This window comes from Stenella coeruleoalba (genome assembly GCF_951394435.1).
Source record: "Stenella coeruleoalba genome assembly, chromosome: 8".
Classification (NCBI taxonomy): Eukaryota; Metazoa; Chordata; class Mammalia; order Artiodactyla; family Delphinidae; genus Stenella; species Stenella coeruleoalba.
Genome location: NC_137154.1, coordinates 83,702,987 through 83,728,342, shown reverse-complemented (window position 1 = coordinate 83,728,342; position 25,356 = coordinate 83,702,987). Strand labels below are relative to the sequence as shown.

General features: G+C 37.2%; 1 protein-coding gene across 3 annotated transcripts in view; it reads right to left on the bottom strand.

Annotated features, from left to right (window-relative positions):
• Positions 1-820: 820 nt before the first annotated feature.
• The window catches only part of ELMOD1 (ELMO domain containing 1), a gene marked incomplete at its 5' end in the record, with an annotated part of 68,981 nt that continues 44,445 nt past the window's right edge, over positions 821-25,356 (bottom strand). For 2 of the 3 annotated variants that reach the window (XM_079929381.1, XM_079929380.1), the window contains 6 exons: positions 821-1,067; positions 11,351-11,484; positions 12,586-12,636; positions 15,544-15,567; positions 16,064-16,132; positions 20,027-20,160. In XM_079929381.1, coding sequence (XP_079785507.1) covers positions 895-1,067; positions 11,351-11,484; positions 12,586-12,636; positions 15,544-15,567; positions 16,064-16,132; positions 20,027-20,160 — 585 coding nt within the window. In that variant the 3' untranslated portion in view covers positions 821-894. The remainder of the gene's footprint in view (positions 1,068-11,350; positions 11,485-12,585; positions 12,637-15,543; positions 15,568-16,063; positions 16,133-20,026; positions 20,161-25,356) is intronic. The other variant, XM_079929379.1, reaches the window with a different exon arrangement.

Here is a 25,356-nt window from a genome sequence, read left to right as displayed (position 1 = left end):
AACACATTTTCTTGCAAATTGTTTTTTAATATTACCTCTTGACATAGACAACAAACCAGCCACCACTCAGTGCCCCAAGCAAAGATGCCTGGATCAGAACAGTGCCAGGGTGTAACTCTGAGTTCAGCAAGAGGCAGGCAGTGAAAAAGCTGTTGGAGCTTTTGCAGTGTGCATACTTCTTTTTTGAGGCTCCAAGCAACATAAACATATTTAGGCATCCAAGCCAGTAAAATTATGGGAATAAAATAATTTGATGTCCAGATGACTATGCCACAATTACAACTGGGGGTAAACTACAATATAATTCTGCGGTACTTCAAAAAACCCCAGCACCTACCTAAATTTGCTTCTTGTTAGCCTCGTTACATTTTCATGAAGTGCAGCAGTATTTGCAAGAATGATTTGTCTTATCATGTGTCTGTTTGTATTATTTTAAAGTCATACTTTTTTGGAATGAGGTCCAAGCATGAACCTGGCTTGAAGAGCTAGCAGCTATAGTCATGAAACATCAATAAATTAAAAGGCTTTCACAGAACAAAATTCAGCTAAATCTTTTACATATAAAATACAGCTAGAGAAATACAATTCTTCAACACTAAATTATGAGGGAGAGGAAGCCAATTTAAAAAAATAGAAAACTCTCTCCATACCAGGTGTCAAAGCAAGATGTAACACTGCATGATGCCACAATATGAGCAGTCACTGGATGACAGATACTGCAGAAATTGTGGTATTTGGGGATCCGGTAATTATGACGAAGATATGAAGACACTGTACTAACAGGCATGCATACAATCACTGTGTGCATTCAGTGTGTGAGCTGGGACCTAAGCAGAGATCTAACACAATAATGAGGCACTGTCCTGGGGTATCCATTAAAACCAGTGTGGGTGACTATATGTTGATTAAACCTTCCGAGGCAGCAAAATGTGGGCACAATGCCATGTCTGGATTCTGCAGCTGTTTTATGATCCTCTTGCGGAATTTCTCCCGCACACGATTAAATTCCATTATGTCCATGGGGTCCTCTTCAATCCAAAACTTATGAAACTCGTGCATCAAATAGCCTGTTAGAGATAAGACAGTGACAAGAATGCAAGGGAAAAAAATCCTTAATCATATTCAGAATCACCCTAAATGCTGAAAAAGATGTCAGACCAACTAACAGCAACCATGTCACTCAAAGACAAGATCAAAATACAGCAAACACTACTGTTAAAATTATTCTTTAAAAACCAGTGCAGTGGAAGCTACCAACCTGCAAGGTTTTTGCAATTGGTCCTAGAATTATTCTCACTCTGCTCAAGCAGGAAGAAAAGTCAATTCTGCCATTTCTAGAATATGAGTAACAACTGGAACATATTTTGAAAGGTTGACAGTAACTACTTCATTCTTCACCTCCTGATTAAATTAACATAATGGTGTGATTTTTCAAAAGTACTCCACTCAGCCTTTTTTCTCTTGATATTTGATTTGAGTAAAGTTTTAAATTACCCTGACAAATCAAAAGAATGCATTCTGACAATCTATTATAAGACAATAAAAACTGTGAATCAACTCTGAACAATAGAGTGGTCATTAAACTATATGAAATTGCTAATAAGACATCTTTGCTCTGAAGCATAATTTCATATTCAAATACTTTTTTGTCTCAAAAATGTTATGTGGATTGGGAACATTTTTGGAATAAATGTTAAATATTTGATATGAGAACCTACTTATTGTATTGTTTCCCCACTGTACCCCTCCCTCCTCATTTAGAATTGAAATGTGAATAGCTTTTTAAAAGACAATAATAAGTATTTGCATGTAGTAAAGCAAAAGCAAGCTCAAGTGTCTCATAATAAGAAAAAAGTATTTAAGGAAATAATACTAGTTAGAAAAATGGAAACCAAACATTACACAAGCTTTAATTTGTCTTAACATTAGAAGGCAGTAGAAGATAGTTCAGAGGAAGGATTCTGGAGCCAGAAACCTGGTTTAAATCCTAGCCCTTCACCTTCATGGGAAGGAGTAAGCAGTAGAGATGACAGAGGGCAGGGGAAGAGAACTTTGGAACAAACATACTCAATTCTAATAGTAAAAACAATTCAATAGCTTTTATTTTTCTGGTAACTAGCTACTTATGGGATAACCTTTAACATAGTTCCATAAACAGATTTTTAAAAACCTTTATTCATATCTCACTGTAATACAAAATTAGAAATGACCTTCCTTCCTACCCCCAACACACACTGCCAGATGTGGGTCTATTTCCACAAACTTACCTGGTTACTCATTCATGACATTTTTAAGTATGCTTGTACATCTTAAAGTATATGGTCTTTCTCTTCAACTATAGGAGGAAGGGTAGTAAGGAGAGAGAGAATTTATTTTATTTTTTCTTTGGGTTGACTCATTTCCTCTAGGCTTGGACTGCCTCTGGGCTCTCTACACACATTAACACATTTTGTTAATCTGTGTTAACACAAGTTAACATATTGACTGATTTTAACATCTCAGATGGGAACACATACCAACCCTCACCCAAATGCCTCTGGGCTACACCAACCAGGGCCCACTGCCACTGTAGTGGGAACGTGACCATATCAGAGAAGCCCCAGATCAGAGGTATCAGCAATCCCAGGAGCCATCCATCTGTCTCTGATCCATCTGATGCTTGGATTCCCTGTGGCAGCACCCAGTCTTGAACTTTTCTCTTGACAACACTAACATTAGCCTGGTCCATGAATGAAGAATCTGATTCTTTAGAGGTGCTTTCTCACACTGGGCCAAAATTTCTTGCCCCATATTTCTTGGAACAAATTCAATCCTTCTCCAACTCAGGTATCTGAAGTGCCCTTTATGCCATGAGGTTAAGCATCCCCATTTCTTCTTACCATTTCTCATATGCCATGACTTGGAGTCTGTTTATCATCCTGGTTGTTTCAGCACACACTAACAGAAATTCTTTCCTCTCATCTCAGTATCTTATTCAACCAAAAGAGTTCAATCATCTATCCATCCTAAAGTATCCCAAGAATGGCATGAGGTACTTGTAAAAAATGAAGACCCTCCCAGATTCAACCAGACATCTCAGTTCAGTAAGATGAATCTCATGTCACTGAAGTATGAAATCCATTGATTTAGAAGATGCCCTCTTTTTAAGTTCCCTTGGTTTCTTTCTGAATGCTATAATTTTTATGGTTCTAAATAAAATCTATGATCATTTATAATTTCTTCTTCCTTGCTATATAAAATACACACATAATTTTCCTGACTTTGCTTCTGAGCTCAAATAAACATACCTGACCTGTTTTGTATATAGAGTCAGGTTTCCAATACTGATGAATTAAAAGCATCTCATTGGTACCTCATGATTAATAAGTTATTTACTCCATTGACAATAATAAGTAGGCATTGTGAAAAATACTTTAATGAGAAATTCACTTTTCCACAATGTACATTCTCATTCTAGAAGTGATCTAGGGTAGCATAGAGTTTTAGAAGAATACAGATCTCTTTGGTTTCACCCTTTTTCTACCTTACATGCAACTACAGGAAAACATTTTGAAAGGTTTAAAAGACAGGCTAGGAGAGGAGTAGAAGGGAGAGGGGTGGTTAATAATCTAACACCATTCTCCTTCCTCTCAAGGCTACAAAAGTCAAGGTGTAAATCTTGCAAACTGATTCCCTAGGACTCTCTCTATCCTGTCAGAAAAATAATTAGACACTGTATAACATGATTTTAATCAAAATGTAGAAATGGTGGCTTGGCTTCCAGGGTACATATCATAATCATAAAACTCCACTCATTTATATAACATTACAGAGTGTTCATAAATTCATTTGGCAAATTGATCAGTTGGCCCATCTGCCAATTAACAAATATGTAACAGATACAAGAAAAAGGTAGAGTTCTTATGCTCCCCAATTCTCAGTTTCTTGGAGAGGGACCAAGGTAGACAATTTCAGATGATGATTTGCTAGCTAAGGAAGCTAACAAAATGGCATGAAGAGCAGAGGGAGGAAAGAGGGGTCAGGGTATTGCTTATAGTCTCTTATTTAATTCTTACAGTAGCTTTATGGAATAGGTAATGCAGATGAGGACATTGGGTTTAGAAGAGATACTTGAATGGTGTACAATCACACAATTATAGCTGGAAGCTGGAAGCCAGTACCTGAAATCTGCTGCCTTTTCCAGTGTACTCTCTTTTTCTGGTTCTTATTCCTACTGAATAGCTCCTTCTTTTGAAGGTCAAAGAAAAGCTAATTCTTTTTTCCCTTCTTGCTATTGTACTTCCTTCTGCTCACTACACCTAACCTTACTTTATTTCAATGCAGCTGCCTGTTCAGTGGAGCTTTAGATTGAATGTGATTTTCATAGCATACTGACTTGGCAGTGCCGTGCTCACTGAATAATACTGTAAAGTCAAAATGATAGACCTATTATATTCTTATATTCTTTCATCTAGATGAAATACCTGTTTGGAATAATAATTTGGCTTTCCAACCCAAGACTGCAGCATATTTGTTGTTGCTTGAATGTGTCTTGGTTTTGCTTCACTGCATTCGGTTAGTAGACTGCAGAGACACAAGGACACAGGTAATTGCAAGAATATTACAGAGAAGAGGTGCAAAACTGATCATGTCTGATAGATGAGCAACGAATTCAGAGCACAGTTTTCTTCTTCAAGAGAGGCCTGAGTCCCTCTGCCTCACCCCAATCCACAATGGGATTGCTGCTATTTCTAAAACCTGGTGAGGGCCTTAAAAAAAAAGTAATCCCACTGCTTGCTTACTCACCCAGGTTGAGATTCTCTTGGAAGCCTATCAATTCAGGACAAGGCCAAATTTTTGCAGAGTAACTAGACTTCCTTTCTCCTGAAAAGGACACCAGCCAATATTTTTCCCTCCCATCCATCCATCCATCCATCCGTCCATCCATCCATCCAACAAATATTTACTGAGCACCTATTCTGTACCAGGTTCTGTGCTGTGGATATAGTCATGAACAAAATAAATATTCCTGTTCTTATATGTCAATTCCTATGATTCTAACTTTGATTCTCTCCTGCAAGAGCTCCCCACTGTATGGCTCTGATTTTCTCCTTAATGCTAATGAATCCCAAATCTGCCCTTGTAATTCTTCAGAGCTCCACAACCTTGTATTAGAATGCCCACTATTCATTAGAATGCCAACTATTTGCCCCAAAGGAACCCACCCCTGGTATACCTAAAACTAAACTCATTCTATTTTCCCTCAGAATTGCTTCCCTGGCTTCCTTAAGGAACATGGTAACTATAGAATAGTGTAAATATGAGGGGTAGAAAAACAAAGCAAGTGGTCCTATTTATCTACGTTTATGCTCTTTCAAATGGCTTACAAAACTCTTTCAAGATATCCCCCTTCCCCATTCCTGCTCTTACTACTGTCATCTCTAGACACCCCTCCCCCACCCCAAATCCTATGCTCTATTCCTTGAATCCACCACACTGTTTGTCTTGTGGCCTTTGCCTGTGCCACTCCCTCTCGCTGGACCACTAGGCCACCACTGCTATATTTCCTGCTACTTATTTTTCACTTCTCATGGAAAATGGAATTTGCTTTAGGAAGCTTTCCCTGATGTCCAGACTGAGTGAGATTTTACTTCTTCAATAACAAAATTCTTCCCACTGTGTTTTATTTGTTTAGATGTCTGTCTTCCTCAACACAGAATCTGATCTGTAGTAAAACCTCAATATTATTTGCTGGAAATGGTCAGAATTGTTACAGGAGTAAATATAATCATCTAGTTGTCAGAGTAGGGGCTGTAATCACAAATGTAGGGGACTTACATTTTCCATTAACAAGTCATAAAGAGGTATATATTTTAAAATCTGCTTTTTCATTCAACTTATACATAATTTATTTTATTTACTTTTTATTGATGTATAGTTGATTTACAATGTTGTGTTAATTTCAGGTGTACAGCATGATTCAGTTATACATATGTATGTCTATTCTTTTTCATATTCATATTTTAGTTCTCTGTGCTATACAGTAGGTCCTTCTTGGTTATCTATTTTATATATAGTCGTGTGTATATGTTAATCCCAACCTCCTAATTTATCCCTCCCCACCTTCCCCTTTGGTAACCATAAGTGTGTTTTCCATGTCTGTGGTCAGTCTATCTCTGTTTTGTAAAAAGTTCATTTGTATTTTTTTGTTGTTGTTAGATTCCACATATAAGCAATATCATATGATATTTGTCTTTCTCTGGCTTACTTCATTTAGTATGATAATATCTAGGTCCATCCATGTTGCTGCAAATGGCATTATTTCCTTCTTTTTTATGACTGAGTAATATTCCAGTGTGTGTGTGTGTGTGTGTGTGTGTGTGTGTGTGTGTGTACATATATATATATATATATATATATATATATATATATATATACATATATATATATCACTTCTTTATCCATTCATCTGTTGATGGACATTTAGGTTGCTTCCATGTCTTGGCTATTGTAAATAGTGCTGCAATGCACATTGGGGTGCATGTATCTTTTCAAATTATAGTTTTCTCTGGATATATGCCCAGGAGTGGGATTGCTGGGTCATATGGCAGCCCTATTTTTAGTTTCTTAAGCAACCTCCATACTGTTCTCCACAGTGGCTGTACCAACTTACATTCCCACCAGCAATGTAGGAGGGTTCCCTTTTCTTCACATCCTCTCCAACATTTATTATTTGTAGAGTTTTTGATGATGGCCATTCTGACCAGAGTGAGGTGATACCTCATTGTAGTTTGATTTGTATTTCTCTAATAATTAGTTATGTTGAGCATCAAATTATACATAGAGTCAAATAGTTTAATAAGTCTTGTTACAAAGAGCAAACAAAAACCCAGCAACACTTCCTGTCCTAATTCCTGCTTCCTTAAAGCAGCATTTCAACTGTTCCAGCTGATTCTTTGATTATTGACCTCCATAGCTCTAAATAACATATTTTCCATTGCTTGATTTTTTGACTTCCCTCATCTCAAAGATTCTCTTCTCTTTCCTCTCCTCTCCTTTCCCCTCCCCTCCCCTCCCCTCTTCTCCTCTCCCCTCCCCTCCCCTCCCTTCCCCTCTTCTCTTCTCTTCTCTTTTATTCTCTCATAGATTTCCTGCTTTCTGTACCTCACTTATTCCTCTTAGGATTACTCTCTTATTTTATGGAAAAATATCCTTCAGGAGCTTCCTTATAATTATAGAAGGTAAAATTAAGAAGGTAAAATGTTTAAGACTTTGCACTCAAAAAATTTTGTTTATTCTACTCCACACTTAATTGGTAAGTTGGACTGGGTATAGAATTCAAAATTGGAAATCATATTCCCTTAGATTTTAAATAATATTTGCTTAAATTTTTGAAGACATTATTCCACTCTCTTCTAGAATACAGTGTTGCTGTTGAGAAATCCAATGTCATCTTGACTCCCAATTCTTTATGTGACAGATTTGGAAATTTTTAAAATCATCTCTTTCCTATGTATTAAAATTTCACAATGACCTGAGTGTGAATCCATTTTAATCTATTATCCTGGTGCTTACTAGTTTAAATATGAAAAGTCATCCTTCAATTCTGAAAATTTTTCTTGATTTATTTGTTTGATTCTCCCCCCTTAGTTTCACTGTTCTTTTTTCTGGCACTCCTTTTATAAGACTTTCAAGAATGGTCCTTTAATTTCTCAACCTTTATTTTATATTTTTCATCTATACTTTCTCTTCTACTTTCTGGAAGTTTTCAGCTTTATCTTCTAATCCTTCTTGGAGATTTCATTCCTGTTATCTGATTTTTAATTTCTAAGAACACTCTTTTATTCTCTGAATGCTCTTTCTATGGCACCTTGTTCTTGTTTCATAGTAGCAATTTCTTCTCTTATCTCTTGGGGATATTAATGATACGTATTTTTGAAGTTTTCTTCTCTCTGCATGGTTTCTGTTTCTTTATAGTGGCTTTATTTCTGCCTGTTTTAGACCCTCTTTCATGGTTGAGGCTTTCCTTGCTGTTCTTGTTATCTAGGGCTGCTTAAGAAATTATTCCAAAATTCAGTGGCTTAAAAAAACCATTTTAATATTCTCATGAATTCAGTGGGTTTGGAATTCAGAAAGGGTAGAGGAGGGACGGATCCACAATGCCTGGAATATCAACTAGGAAGATCTGAAGGTTGGGGGTGACTTGACAGCTGGTGGCAGGAATCATTTAGAGGCATCTTCACTCACAAGCCTAGTGGTAGATGCTATCAGCTGGGACCTCATCTGGGGCTGTCAGTCAGATTACCTACATATGATTGCTCTGTATGTCCTGGACTTTTTCACAACACAGAGGAATCAGATACCTTACATGGTGGCTTATGCTTCCAAAGGCAGCTCAATCCCTGATCTTCAGATCAAAGCCTTTTCTTTAAAAAAAATTTTTTTATTGATGTATAATTGTTTCACAATGTTGTGTTAATTTCTGCTGTACAGCGAAGTGATTCAGTTATACATACATATATATATACACATTCTTATTTTAATATTCTTTTCCATTACGGTTTATCATAGGATATTGAATATAGTTCCCCATGCTATACAGTAGGACCTTGTTGTTTACCATTCTGTATATAATAGCTAACATCTGCTAACCCCAACCTCCCACTCCATTCCTCCCCCAACTCCCTCTTCCTTGGCAAACACAAGTCTGTTCTCTATGTCCATGAGTTTGTTTCTGTTTCATAAGTAGGTTCATTTGTGTCATATTTTAGATTCCACATATAAGTGATATCATATGGTATTTGTCTTTCTCTTTCTGACTTCACTTAGTATGATAATTTCTAGTTGCATCCATGTTGCTGCAAATGGCATTATTTCATTCTTTTTTATGGCTGAGTAGTATTTCATTGTATACATGTACCACATCTTCTTTATCCACAGATGAAATACTTTTCTAATGTAGCCCTAAAAGTCACATAGTGTCAAATCTGCTTATTCTCTTGGTCAACCAACTGGTCAGCTCATTTGGGCTGGGTAAGAGGAACAAAAAAATCTACCTTTTAATGGGAGGAGTATCAAAGAATTTGAGGACATGTTTTTAACCATCACACTCAAACATCTGGTAATACTTGGCTACCTGTAAGTATTTTTTACTAAATAAAAAGCCAACTGGATTAAAAGCTGATTGGAAGCTCTGAGCATGTAGGTAGGGTTTGTTGATGGTGAGCATGACTGTAGAGTGATATGACTGGGCTGCTTCACTGGAGAGACCCAGAGGTCAGCATCTTCAGCTATTTTCTCTTGGGATGTTCAGATTTCAGAGAAGGCCCTTGTCAGTCTCTTGCCAAAGTGATAGGAATTGGGTAGGAGAAGGAGCCTGGGTCTCAGTCTTCATCATCACTTTCAGTATGGTTTGCCATCAGCTGTACCTGATTCTCATCAGACCAGAGACCCTTTATTTTTCTCTCCCTGTAAAGTACACCAGCCTCTGCTGAGGAGGGGGAAGGACAGAAGCTGTCTGCTGGAGAAGGGGATTTAGGCCTCTAAGAGCTTCTTAACGTATTTTCAAGCAATCTTGCTATTTTTGGTCTTATTATGTTAACCCTCATTTCTTTTTTCTTTTTTTTTTTTTTTGCAGTATGCGGGTCTCTCACTGCAAAAAGGCCTCTTTTCTTTGGCCTTTGCTGAAAAGCCAAAAAGTGGCCTCTCCCGTTGCAGAGCCTGTGCTCCGGACGCGCAGGCTCAGCGGCCATGGCTCACGGGCCCAGCCGCTCCACGGCATGTGGGATCTTCCTGGACCGGGGCATGAACCCGTGTGCCCCGCATCGGCAGGCGGACTCTCAACCACTGCACCACCGGGGAAGCCCAACCCTCATTTCTGAGATATCTAATGCTGCCAATTCTTGAACCTTTTGGGGAGTCCTGTGGAATAAATCAGGTAGCTTCTTACCTTTCCATGCCACCTGTTAAGGATTTGCTCTCTCAAGACTACTAAATCATTTACCACTTAATCTGTTTTCCAGCTTTCAGAATGAGATTTTCGTGCTTTGTTTCTGATTTTTATCCTTGTGGGTTTATGCTTTCTTAGAAAAATCCCTTTCTATTAACTTTAGTGTAATTTCAGAAGGGAGCATAATGCATACACTAATTATGTCATCTTTAACTGGAAGTCCTGCTTAAGCAGATGTAAAAGAAGACAGAATCCTAGATAACATAATCACTCTTAATTTAGGAATTTAGATAAAGTAAATGGCTGTTAACTTGTGACTTTATCACATTTTAAAATTGAACTGCGGAACAACACTCTCCTGTGGTAGATTTGGGGTGGAATGATTGTATCTTAACCATACTTAGAAAGAGTGGCAGACCTGTTTAGCACATAACAGCAGAAAAAAGCCTGAAAGAAACATGAGAAGAATTTTGAAATTTTCTTGCTAAGAAAGCTCAGGTACGAGGCCCTCAGTGCAGTAAGCATGGTTTAAATGGTTTAAAAGACATTTCTCCTTTAAATTGCTTAGATTGCTTGAAGACTTGGTAGACTATCGTTCTATGTTCCTCCAAACCAGTTTATGTCTGGCCAGCAAGGATTATAATGACACACAGCTACATTTTAGGATTCTGCCTCTAAAATTAGAGAATAGCATCTCAGGGCTCTACTAAATGGTCTCGTTCTTTATCTTCTGAAACCTCAGCACAACTGCCACCCCAAAGGATACCCCTCAGGCAAGGACAACATAAGGCTCTGGTTCAGGGTCAAAAATACTTCCCTCTACTAGCACCTACACTTAGAAAGGGCTGCAAACACTACCTTCTGTAGCACTAGTAGTGGTAGCAGTAAAAGTAATACCAATGACAACTCTACCACCATCTATATCACCCATTAAACCACCACCTTCTCTTTCTAATGTTCACTGAGCACTACTATGGGACTAGCTAATAAAAAGCCTTTTTATCCTCGTCTCATTTTACCTCCATAGCAGCTCTATGAGGAAAAGACTCATTTTATAGATGAGATAGCTGAGGCTTAGAGATGGTAGTTAACGTAGATCTGAGAGTCAACTCAGGCTGTCTTCAGAGCCTGCACTCTTAAGTGTTATGCCATGCTGGATCAGAGGAAGAAAGACATCTCTGATGTCTTTAAGTCAGATGGGAAGTTGATACATTGATATTTATTAGGCAAGAGCTGGGAACGAGGAAATATTCATAATGCCTGAAAATATGTGTAGGTTGTGAATGAGAAAACAAAATCAAAACCAAAGGAGGAAGTTCGAAGGCTCCAATGCAGCCAAATCACAAAGATCTCTCAGCTTCAACCCTTGTCTAGAGTGTTCTATAGAAACCTATGTCAATAATTAAGCAACAGGACACTTACAGAATGTTTGCTGGAAGTGAGATAATGTTGGAGCTTCTGGAGCGATGTTGTAGAAATGAGTTTTTAGAGCTCCACTCACCAGTAGATTATATACCAGATCAGTTATATTGATGCCCACAATTGCAAACGAGTACCTGTAAAGTGCAAGCCACACCAACTGTATATCACATATGAGAAGTAAGCATTTCAAAAAATGACAATTTGATATTTAAATTGCTATTATCAGAGTGTCAGATTTCCCTTCTCTCCCCAACTTATCAAAACCCTGAATCTTATAAATTACCAGAAAATTTTAATAATATATGCCAAGAGAATTGAGAGTTCATATGCTTTGACTTGGTAATGCCATTCCCAAATATATGAGAGAAAAAACCAGAAAATGGCAAAGCTTTATATACAATAATAGTCATTACAGCATTATTTATATGGCAAAGACATGTAAACTATTTATATATCCTAAAGAAGATGATTGATGAAATAAATTATGGTAATCTCATATGACATATTACAACTAGTAAAAACCATACTTCTAAAGATTATTTAAGCAGGATATAAAACATTGTGTATAGAACAAACCAAGTTTTATTATACACACAAATGTGTAGAAAAACTAGAGTGAAATGCCACAAAATATTAATATGGGTATATTACAGTAATATGATTATGGTGATTTTTTTGGTTTACTTTCCTATATTTTTGAAATTTTCTATAATAAATCTTATATTACCTTTAAAATGAGGAAAAATTTAACTAGTATCTTAACACTCAGGGTATATTTTCTAGTCCATTTTCTACATGTCTATCTAAAATTAAGTGAAACTGAGTTCTTAAGTCCTCTCTGGTATTATAAATCCAGCACATAAAAAAAAAGGAGTTCTCTGCTCAGAAATATTTTTGGATGAAATGGGGCATTATAAAAAAAGACCTTCTAAAGTAAACTTTTAACTAATAGCCTGATACTTGATAGAAATCCTTAAAAGAAGACTAGCAAATACAATTCCAAATTATGATTTTTGAAAATCATTTCCATACAGTTATAACTTTCTAAACTTCATCACTTGGTCACAGGCAAAGTAGTATCATATAATCATACAAGTAAATACAAAAACATATAAACAGGTCCTTTCCAAAATTCAACTGGATTATGTATTTCCATCAGGACAAGTGTATTTTCATCCTTGTCATTTTTTGCAGTACTCTTCTGACAATCTTTATATATGAAGTCCCACACTCACCCAATTGCTTTATCCATCCTTTTCTTCTCCCATTCTGCTTTGCTGAATTTGCTGAATAAATGAATGAATGAGTAAATAAATAAATAAGACTTCTCTAATTGATACCTGTTCTCCTTTAATGTTTTTGTTAAAACTGTTGACTAGATGTGGGGATGTCTGTAACTCAGTTATCAAACACTAATCAATTTAAATGTTATTAACTAAAAAGCCACAATACAATTTATATGGAGCTCAGAAATGGAGTTATTTAAAGCCATGCTACTTATCCCTTATTCACTATAGTACAGCAGTGAGAGACAGACCTAAAGGCCAAACATACTCTTTTATATTATCCATTAATTATCAAATAATACTTCCTCCTCTAGCAAGATGCCACCTCAGTCATGATTCCCCACTGCATTTCGTTTGGTTTTCCCTCATGGCAATTATCCTACTCAGCCTTATTTGTGATGTCTGGCACACAGCAGATGCCAAATAAATGTTTACTGATAAATAATTGAGTTAGTGAAAAAAAGAAAGAAGGAAAGAATAAAAGGGAGAGAGGGAGGGAGGGAATAAGGGAAGGAAGAACTTATAGGTTTTAAAAATTCTGTTCCAACAAGTGCTGTGGCATTTCCTCTGGCTAAGCTAAGATAGCTAAATCATAGTAGCTCGATTTTAATCCATTTTTATAACTTGAATTTCTGAATAAGACTGAAGAAAGGGTTCTATAATAAAAGCATTCTGAAAATACTGACTTGCATTCTATTACTTTGTGTACTTTCTTATTCCCCCTATTCTCACCCACTTCCATACTGCCAATATCTTGTAGGCAGGAACCATTTTGCACTCTTCTTTGTGGCCAATGTGAACTTTCATTCAGTGTTCTACACTAAAAATTGTAGTTAGCCTTGGAATTAAATAAAATTTTAAAACTAGAGTTATTATGAACATTTAGCTTCCATCTAAGTAGGAGAAAGGAGAGTTCTTTATAAAACAGTGCAAACACTACATTAAAAGACACACATGTAACACACACACAACACAGGCCCACAAAAACATGATGCAAAACTGTTATTTTACTATACTTACTTTCTACTCTGTAAATGACTGGCTCTAATTCAAAGTAACTGTCTTTAATTCATGTTAAAATAAGCCACTTCTTTTTAAAGTGCAAGTGCCAATTAACAAACCAACAAGTCAGCCAAAGAGGCATCAGGAGATTTTTACTTAAAAGACTCATATCCAAACTGAAATGAGTTAGATGTGAAATTCAAGAAATTTTATATAAACAAATTTATAAGCACCTATTTTCTCTTCAACAAACCTTTGTAAATACATAGTATCTCTGTATTTTGTTAAATTAAATCTATCTGCATTGGAAATATAAGAAAAGGCCAAATGACCTCCACTCATTTGTTTATTTATAGGATATCCTGGCCCAAACAGAAGGAATTCCTCTCTTCAGGAAACACACACACAACAAACAAACAAAAATACAAGCCATCAAAATTCTTCTCTTAAACTTGAACCTACTTTTATCTCTCAAGTTACTTCAGAATTCAATAGATTGATCTTCACAAGAGAAATAACATATAATGCTTGCTGAAGGGTAGACAGGAAAGAACTTTCCTTAGTATTTTATGGCATCTCCCTATTCAACACCTGAAATATTCAGGGCCTGAAAGAAACTATGTTGATATCGCTCTGGGTTAATATATATTTCTTTCAGACATTTGTGAAGGACAGTAGCATTTTCAAAACACTCTGATTTGTATTCAATGACATTTACCATCAATTTGAAGTGATTAATACTTGAAATTTATCTAGTCAATTTTATTGTAGCTTGAGGGACAAAGTGTGTGCGTGCCCACACAGACACACACATACACACACACAAAAATACTAGTCTCTTCTTAAATAAGAGTAATCACACCCTCAAATAATTCCTCTCTAGTGGCCAACACAGGATATAAAATTATAAAGCCTTTCTTTGAGAATGGCTCATAGACAAAATCAATCCCTCTCCAATGGTTAATAAAAAAAAATATTTTAAGCTTATTGTCACTTCGCAAGGACCATGGAGGATTCATGTCTTTTAATTGATGCTTCTCCAAGGAATGTCAGTGCACACAGACTCCCCAGCCAATTTTAATCAGAGAGGTTTCAGAGTCTCTACATTACAGAAACATGTAATTCAGACAATGTAGTTAAAAAATTAAAACAGTTTGATTTTAACCATGTGATATATGAAGAAAGAGTTATGATTTTAGTGCTTTTCTCAAAGAAAGTAAAACGTAAAGAAAATGAAAATTTAAACTTATAAAAAGATTATAATTATAAATTTGGAAAGTATAGGATAATTTAATGAATCTTAGCCAATTGAAGCTAGAGTAAGTATAATAGTAAGATGGGAGGGAAGCCACAAAGTCAACCTGTTTATAGATTTTGAGAGTGGTATGATAAAATTTGGGACTTATTTAGCAAACATGAACACTAACAAGATAACCTGTCATGCTGAGGAGAAAAAAGTGATACAAAACTATGAGTACAAAATAGAACTCCTATAATAAGAGTAACTAAAGCATGTATACACTCTTTATAGTAATACAATTAGAAAGACATTAATAGAAGAGGAGATTTGCTCTGTGCAGCAAAATTCCCAGAAGAAATGTCCCTCTCTTGGAGTAGATGGGAGCAGAAATGTGTGGTAATGTGTCAGCCTTTAGGTGAAGTTTCAAAATGTTTCTCCAACAGACATGGCTGTAGAAAGGCTCTTTGACATTTTCTATCAGGTCAGTCTAATCTGGTTTTTCCTTCATCAAAACAGCCCAATGTAATGAACTATATTACATAAAAAGTTGGGAAATGTTTCCTTTTTGAAAATTTTTCATGAATTTATATTACTTTAAAAATTCTTACCCATACTTATTGTAAAATAACATAAAAGCAAGAAAAAACAAAAGCAAAGAAAAATACCTTATTTCCTCTTTAGTGATATCCCTAATGTAATCAGTTAAAGACAAAAATTTAGAAAGGTAAATGAAAATGCAAACAATTTAGAATCTAGAATTTTATTAAGAAAAAAAAAAGAGCCTCAGCAATTTTAGACTTTCTCACTTGGTCCCTGACTTCAAGACTTCCATTCTTCCCTCTATTCCCCCACTGTGGTCCCTTGTCTCTGAACTGTTTCTTCCATACTCTGCTTTCTCCTTCTTTTATGCCCACCTCCTCAATCTTCCTAGACACCAGAGATGTTATCAGCCCCTCAAGTACACATCTCACTTGAACAGTGCCACTTTACATCCTAAATCCTGTAAACAAGTACCTGACATTATAACCTTCCTATTCAGCATTTGTCAAAAGGGCTTGTTTGGAAGAGTTTAAGCCTCACTTCTGGTGGGCTGACCCTCTTGAGAATCTTATCAATAGAGCTATATAGGAAATTAATTCTACCTAATCCACAAAGCCTAATCCACCTTTCATTTTCAACAATTACCTGCATTTTGGATGAAGAGAATCAGATAGGACCTGCTGTGCTGCTGCAGCATCCCTTTCTGCAAAATACCTGCAGTTGGAGGGAAAGAAAACCATAACTCCATACCTTTTGAATACATTCATTTCAATCCAATTTGAGGCCATTTTGGATTCAGAGATGGACACCAGCATAAGCATACAACCTGTGTCAGCTCCTCCAGATAATGAACAGCTTTTCATAATAGAATTTTCCAAATATAATGACAGTATAATAGAGTAGTTGTAAAACACACAAATATTTGGGAATGATTCGAGTAGGTTTGAAATTTTAATTATGAACTTTACCATTCCCTAACAAGCCAAAGATATTCTTATTAATGAGGGTTATAGATTCTTATTAGGAAGGCAGGAGGAGGCCCCTCAGAAGGCAGAAAAAATCTGGATGAAGGGACATGGTAAGAGGCTGTGACAGCCAAAGGGCAGAGAAAGGATGAGACTAGAGGAGGTGATAAAAGTTCAAATGTACTTTCTTGGAGAATACTCACGGGGTGTTAGAATTCTGGATGAAAATATCTTATGGAGCTTAGAGATGTTAAAAAAATTCTGTTCTGGGAAGAAAGGGGCAATGAAGTTTCCCTTCCCACATACAAAAAGCTTACATACCCTCAAAAATATATCATAAAAAATACTTCATAAAGACAATTATAAAATACAACTACAGGGGCTTCCCTGGTGGTGCAGTGGTTAAGAGTCTGCCTGCCGATGCAGGGGACGCGGGTTCATGCCCCGGTCCGGGAAGATCCCACATGCCGTGGAGCGGCTGGGCCCATGAGCCATGGCCGCTGAGCCTGCACGTCCGGAGCCTGTGCTCTGCAACGGGAGAGGCCACAACAGTGAGAGGCCCGCGTACTGCAAAAAAATAAAAATAAATAAAAAAATACAACTACATATAGCATGTATTATTTAATTTGATGTGTATTTCCTGCATATATCTAACAGATAAAACAACCTCTTAAATTTTCTCTCAGAAAAGTTCAAAGCTAGTCAGCAAATTTAGTAAACATGTCCATGATTATTAATGAAATTGAGTCTCTTCATATTTTGTTGGTCATTTACGTTTATAGAATAGGTTTGAATTAGAATTAGGTTTCTGTTCACATTTCTTGGTCCAGTATATCTAAAAATGTCCTCAAATAAATAAGCCTACAGATAATAATATACTGGATATAGATCCTTTATCAATTATGTGTCAGTCTTGGCTTTCTTTTCATTTTATTTATGGTGGCTTATAGAAGATTTTGATTTTAATTTGTGAGATTTATTGATTTTTCTTTTACAGTTTGTGCTTTTTTGGTTTTTATCTTTAAGAGATCACTCCTTACTCACATATCTTAAAGATTTTCTCCTAAGAGTTGTAAATATTTGTTTTTGGCATTCAATTTATAAACTGAGGCAAGGTAGAGATTTAATTTAATTTAATTTTCAAATGGAAAGCTAATTGCCCCAGCTCTACTTATTTAAAAGCTCATCCTTTACCCACTTACTTGTAACACCACTTTTGTCATCAAAATTTACTTTTTTATTCACCCACATTACATAATAGTGTAACATTTAAAACATTTACCAGTGGGGAGGGAGAGAAGGGAAAAAATAGGAGTGGGGGAGTGGGAGGTACAAACTATAGGTATAAGACAGGCTACAAGGATGTATTGTACAACACGAGGAATATAGCTAATATTTTGTAATAACTGTAAATGGAGTGTAACCTTTAAAAATTGTATTAAAAAATTACCATCTTAAAAATAAAAGCATGGGTGATTATTAAACTTCCTAAATTTAAAATAAAAGATCTTAGGGGGAAATGGGTGCCATTAAAAATGCCATTTTTTCTTTTAAAAATATATCACTATCCTCATTAGTAGGGTAGTGTCAAAGGACACAAGAGCCAACCTAAAAGGACTCCTTTTTTCTTGAAAAGTAATGGCTACAAATGACCCAATTTAAGCATGAAAAAAATAATGAGCACAATTATTAAATCACATAAACACACAAAAACCAGGAGTTAAAGTGATAATTTAAAACTATAAAGACAAAAAAAAAAAAGTTTGATCACTAACAAGGGGACTAGGGCACCAATTCCTCACTCTGAAAATTGGCAACTTATTTACTTGAGCAGCTGTCCTGCCTATATTTTAATTTATTTATTTTACTTATTTAAAAAAAATATTTTTTTTGGCTGCGTTGTGCCTTCGTTGCTGCGTGCGGGTTTTCTCTAGTTGGCGGTGAGCGGGGGGCTACTCTTTGTTGCGGTGCACGGGCTTCTCATTGCAGTGGCTTCTCTTGTTCCTGAGCATGGGCTCTAGGCATGCGGGCTTCAGTAGTTGTGGCACGCAGGCTCAGTAGCTGTGGCTCGCGGGCCCTAGAGCGCAGGCTCAGTAGTTGTGGCGCACGGGCTTAGTTGCTCTGCAGCATGTGAGATCTCCCTGGACCAGGGCTCGAACCCGCGTCCCCTGCATTGGCAGGCAGATTCTTAACCACTGTGCCGCCAAGGAAGTCCCCTGCCTATATTTTAGAGAAACCAAATAACCGTATTTAATAAAGGAAACTGTCTTTACAGAATTTTAGGCAACAACTGTGGGAAGAATAACAGAATTAAAAAAGCACTCTTTGCCCAATTAATTGGTTCAGTGAAGATAACTGGAGGAAATGGTTAGATAAAGGGCTGATGGGGACTTTATAATGGAGCCATCAGGCTGTGATTCCTCTGATCCATCTCAGCATAAGACTGAGAGTGGGGATGATGCAGGCCTCCCACCAAGATGTCAACATGAACCTATTCAACTCTTTCTGAGTACCTCTGATTTTCAGGGCATACCAGGGGTGGGTACAAATGCAAACAGACAAATACAGATTGTGGGATATTTTATAGGACAGTTGACCTAGAATCTTGCATGAATTAATGACATGATGGAGGGGCAAAAGGAGAGGAGGGAGGGGGAGAGACTGATTTAATTAAAAAGGACCAGAGAGCAAAGTAGAAATAGAGACTCAGAGGTAGAAGACAAACGTATGTCTACCAAGAGGGCAAGGTGGGGGGTGAATTGGGAGATTGGGATTGACATATATACACTATTGATACTATGTATAAAATAGATAACTAACGAGAACCTACTGTATAGCTCAGGGAACTCTATGCTCTGTGGTAACCTAAATGGGAAGGAAATCCAAAAATGAGGGGATATATGTATACGTATAGCTGATTCACTTTGCTGTACAACAGAAACTAACAGAATATTGTAAAGCAACTATACTCCAATAAAAATTAATTAAAGAAAAATAAGATGACAAAAAAAAACGAGAGAGATATAATCACTAAGTGCAATGCATAGATCTTACATGGAACTGGATCAGATCAAACCAGCTGTAACAAGACATATTTGAGATAATTGGGTAATTTGAATATAGTCAGGATATAGATGATACCAAGGAATCATTGTTAATTTTGTTAGGTGTAATAATGTCATTGTGGTTAATGTAAGGTAATATTGATGTCTTTTAGAGCTATATATTGAAATATTAGGGTGAAACAACAAACAGCATAGGATTTTCATTAACACACTTCTACCAAAAAAACAAGTGTTGCAAGTATTCCAAAATCTCAATAGTTACTGAATTTGGGTGATCAGTGTAAAGGGGGTTCTTTATAATCGTTCCTCTGTTTTTGAATATAATTGAAATTTTTCATAACAAAAAGTTAAAAATAAATTTGAGATTTGTTTAAAAGAATCCATGAAGTTTGCCAGATAAAAGGAAGATGGTAGGAGCTTTTAAAATTTTATGAACCTGAGTTCAAATCAAAGGATTTGAATGTTTTCCTGGAGTGTCCTGGGAAGTGGTTTTTGGAACTAATAAATCAACTTTGACATTTCAGTATGAGGAGATCAGAACAGCACTTTAAAACTCAACCATTCTTCATTTTACTTACTGCAAATTGTACAGTCCCAAAAGTCCCATTCCTCGAAAATCCGTTTTAGGATCATCACCTTGGAAACCAATTTCACACCACTGCTTAGAAATCCGGGATTCTAGCGGAGTATTGGGCTTCAAGAATTTCCATAACTGAAGAAAAGAAAAAAAATTAGCCTGTTGATATACACACATATAATACTCTTTCTTATTGACTGAAATTTAGTAAACTACATTATTAGGACAAACTTTGGAAATCTGAATATATGCAAATACATTACAATTGAAGATTTGATTATCTTTCAATTATCTATGACAGCAGCCCTCAAAGTATGATCGAAAGACTCCTAGGAGGGACCCTAAGACCTTTTCAGAGAGTCTAGGAAGTAAAAACTATCTCATAATAAAACTAAGAGGTTACTTGTCTTTCACTCTCATCTTCTCATAAGAATACAGTGGAATTTTCCAGAGGCTGAATGACATGTGATGATCTCATTGCTCTGAAGGCAATGGAATGTACACTTGTATATTTTGGTGTTTTTAATCTTTCTGTTTTAGCTCCTAAACAGAAATGTGTGTGTGGTGTGTGTGTGTATGTGTACATGTGTGCGTGTGTGTGTTTGTGTATATATATATATATATATATACACACATACATATGTATGTATGTATGTATAAATATATACACATACACACAATCTTCTACAAAAGTTCTTTGGAGTCTTCAAAAATATTTAAGAGAATAAAGGGAAGGGGAGAAGAGGAAAAATTTGAGGGTATGCATTATTCAAATCCTCAGATGATTATCTCACTTTACAAAAAAACTTTTAGCAGCATTGTTAATAAAAAGAAAAGTGAACTGACGAGTTTCATTTCTCACCTATAACAAGGGTGAAAGTAAACAAGCATCATATAGCTGAATAAAGAAAGATCAGTAGGGAGACCTTCAAGAGGGCAGAAGAGTAAGACGTGGAGATCACCTTCTGCACCCCCCCCCCAATACATCAGAAATACATCTGCATGTGGAACAACTCCTACAGAACACCTACTGAACGCTGGCAGAAGACCTCAGACCTCCCAAAATGCAAAAAACTGCCCACGTACCTGGGTAGGGAAAAAGAAAAAACAGAGACAAAAGAATAGGGACGGGACCTGCACCAGTGGGAGGGAGCTGGGAAAGTGGAAAAGTTTCCACACACTAGGAAGCCCCTTCACTGGCAGAGACGGTGGGTGGCAGGGGTGGGTGGGGGGAGCTTCAGGGCCATGGAAGAGAGCACAGCAACAGGGATGCAGAGGGCAAAGCAGACAGATTCCCGCACAGAGGATCAGTGCCAACCAGCACTCACCAGCCTGAGAGGCTTGTCTGCTCACCCGCCAGGGCGGGTGGGGGCTGGGAGCTGAGGCTCCAGCTTCTGAGGTCAGATCCCAGGGAGAGGACTGGGGTTGACTGTGTGAACACAGCCTGAAGGGGGCTACTGTGCTACAGGTAACCAGGAGTGTGTCCGGGAAAAAGTCTGGAACTGCAGAAGAGGCAAGAGACTTTTTCTTGCCTCTTTGCTTCCTGGTGCGCGAGGAGAGGGGATTAGAAGCGCCACCTAAACGAGCTCCAGAGACAGGTGCGAGCCATGGCTATCAGCGCGGACCCCAGAGACGGGCATAAGATTCTAAGGCTGCTGCTGCAGCCACCAAGAAGCCTGTGTGCAAGAGTAGGTCACTATCCACACCTCCCCTCCCGGGAGCCTGTGCAGCCCGCCACTGCCAGGGTCCCGTTATACAGGGACAACTTCCCCGGGAGAACACACGGCGCACCACAGGCTGTTGCAACGTTATGCCAGCCTCTGCCATGGCAGGCTCACCCCACATTCCATACCCCTCCCTTCCCGTGCCCCGCCCCCCCCACCTGAATGAGCCAGAACCCCCTAATCAGCTGCTACTTTAACCCCACCCTGCCTGAGCGAAGAACAGACGCCCTCAGGTGTCCTACACGCAAAGGTGGAGCCAAATCCAAAGCTGAACCGCAGGAGCTGTGCAAACAAAGAAGAGAAAGGGAAATCTTTCCCAGCAGCCTCAGGATCAGCAGATTAAATCTCTACGATCAACTTGATGTACACTGCATCTGTGGGATGCCTGACTAGACAACAAACCATCCCAAATTGAGGCAGTGGACTTTGGGAGCAATGACATATATATTTTTTTCCTTTTTCTATTTTTGTGAGTGTATATGTGTATAGTTTTACATGTGATTTTGTCTGTATAGCTTTGCTTTTACCATTTGTCCTAGGGTTATGACTGTCCTTTTTTCTTTTAGTATAGTTTTTAGCACTTGATATCATTGGTGGATTTCTTTTTCAGTTTGGATGCTCACTTCTTTCCATCTTTCTTTCTCTTCTTTTTAATTTTTTTATTTTTAATAATTATTTTTTATTTTAATAACTTTATTTTATTTTACCTTTCTTTCTTTCTTTTTTTCACCCTTTTATTCTGAGCCGTGAGGCTGACAGGGTTTTGGTGCTCCGGGTGGGTGTCAGCCCTGTGCCTCTGACGTGGGAGAGCCGAGTTCAGGACATTGGTACACCAGAGACCCCCCAGCTCCACGTAATATCAAAAATCTCCCAGAGATCTCCATCTTAACGCCAAGACCCAGCTCCACTCAATGACCAGCAAGCTGCAATGCTGGACACCCTATGCCAAACAACTAGCAAGACAGGAACACAACCCTACCCACTAGCACAAAGGCTGCCTAAAAATATAATAAGGTCACAGACACCCCTAAACACACCACCAGACGTGGATCTGCCCACCAGAGAGACAAGATCCAGCCTCATCCACCAGAACACAGGCACTAGTCCCCTCCACCAGGAAGCTGACACAACCCACTGAACCAACTTTAGCCATTGGGGGCAGACACCAAAAATAATGGGAACTACAAACCTGCAGCCTGTGAAAAGGAGACCCCAAACACAGTAAGTTAAGCAAAATGAGAAGACAGAGAAACACACAGCAGATGAAGGAGCAAGGTAAAAACCCACCAGACCAAAAAAAAAAGAAGAGGAAATAGGCAGTCTACCTGAAAAAGATTTCAGACTAATGATAGTAAAGATGATCCAAAATCCTGGAAATAGAATGGAGAAAGTGCAAGAAACATTTAACAAGGACCTAGAAGAACTAAAGAGCAAACAAACAATGATGAACAACACAATAAATGAAATTAAAAATTATCTACAGGGAATCAATATCAGAAAAACTGAGGCAGAAGAACAGATAAGTGACCTGGAAGATGAAATAGTGGAAATAACTATTGCAGAGCAGAATGAAGAAAAAAGAATGAAAAGAATTGAGGACAGTCTCAGAGACCTCTGGGACAACATTAAATGCACCAACATTTGAAGTATAGGGGTCTCAGAAGAAGAAGAGAAAAAGAAAGGGACTGAGAAGATATTTGAAGAGATTATAGTTGAAAACTTCCCTAATATGGGGAAGGAAATAGTCAATCAAGTCAAGGAAGTGCACAGAGTCTCATACAGGATAAATCCAAGGAGAAACACGCAAAGACATATATTAATCAAACTATCAAAAATTCAATACCACGAAAAAATATTAAAAGCAGCAAGGGAAAACAACAAATAACATACAAGGGAATCCCCATAAGGTTAACAGCTAATCTTTCAGCAGAAACTCTGCAAGTCAGAAGGAGTGCAGGATGCATTTAAAGTGATGAAAGGGAAAAACCTACAACTAAGATTACTCTAGCCAGCAAGGATCTCATTCAGATTTGATAGAGAAATTAAAACCTTTACAGACAAGCAAAAGCTAAGAGAATTCAGCACCACCAACCAGCTTTACAACAAATGCTAAGGGAACTTCTCTAGGCAGGAAACATGACAGAAGGAAAAGACCTACAATAACAAACCTAAAACAATTAGGAAAATGGTCATAGGAACATACATATAGATAATTACCTTAAATGTAAATGGATTAAATGTTCGAACCAAAAGACATAGACTGGTTGAATGGATACAAAAATAAGATCCGTATATATGCTATCTACAAGAGACCCACTTCAGACCTAGGGACACATACAGACTGAAAGTGAAGGGATGGAAAAAGATATTCCATGCAAATGGAAACCAAAAGAAAGCTGGAGTAGCAATTCTCATATCAGACAAAATAGACTTTAAAACAAAGACTATTACAAGAGACAAAGAAGGACACTACATAATGATCAAGGGATCAAGCCAAGAAGACGATATAACAATTGTAAATATTTATGCACCCAACATAGGAGCACCTCAATACATAAGGCAAATGCTAACAGCCATAAAAAGGGAAACTGACAGTAACACAATCATACTAGGAGGCTTTAACACCCCATTCCCACCAATGGACAGATCATCCAAAATGAAAATAAATAAGGAAACACAAGTTTTAAATGACACATTAAACAAGATGGACTTAATTGATATTTATAGGACCTTCCATCCAAAAATAACAGAATACACATTCTTCTCAAGTGCTCATGGAGCATTCTCCAGGATAGACCATATCTTGGGTCACAAATCAAGCCTTGGTATATTTAAGAAAATTGAAATCATATCAAGTACCTTTTCTGACAAAAACGCTATGAGACTAGATATCAATTACAGGAAAAGATCTGTAAAAAATACAAACACATGGAGGCTAAACAATACACAACTTAATAACCAAGAGATCACTGAAGAAATCAAAGAGGAAATCAAAAAATACCTAGAAACAAATAACAATGAAAACACGATGACCCAAAACCTATGGGAAGCAGCAAAAGCAGTTCTAAGGGGGAAGTTTAGAGCAATACAATCCTACTTTTAGAAACAGGAAACATCTCAAATAAACAACCTAACCTTACACCTAAAGCAATTAGAGAAAGAAGAAGAACAAAACTCTAAAATTAGCTGAAGGAAAGAAATCATAAAGATCAGATCAGAAATAAATGAAAAAGAAATGAAGGAAACAATAACAAAGGTCAAGAAAACCAAAACCTGGTTCTTTGAGAAGATAAAAAAATTGATAAATCATTAGCCAGACTCATCAAGAAAAAAAGGGAGAAGACTTAAATCAACAGAATTAGAAATGAAAAAGGAGAACTAACAAGTGACACTGCAGAGATACAAAGGATCATGAGAGATTACTACAAACAAATATATGCCAATAAAATGGACAACATGGAAGAAATGGACAAATTCTTTAAAAAGCACAACATTCTGAGACCGAACCAGGAAGAAACAGAAAATATAAACAGACGAATCACAATCACTGAAATTGAAACTGTGATTAAAAATCTTCCAACAAACAAAAGCCCTGGACCAGATGGCT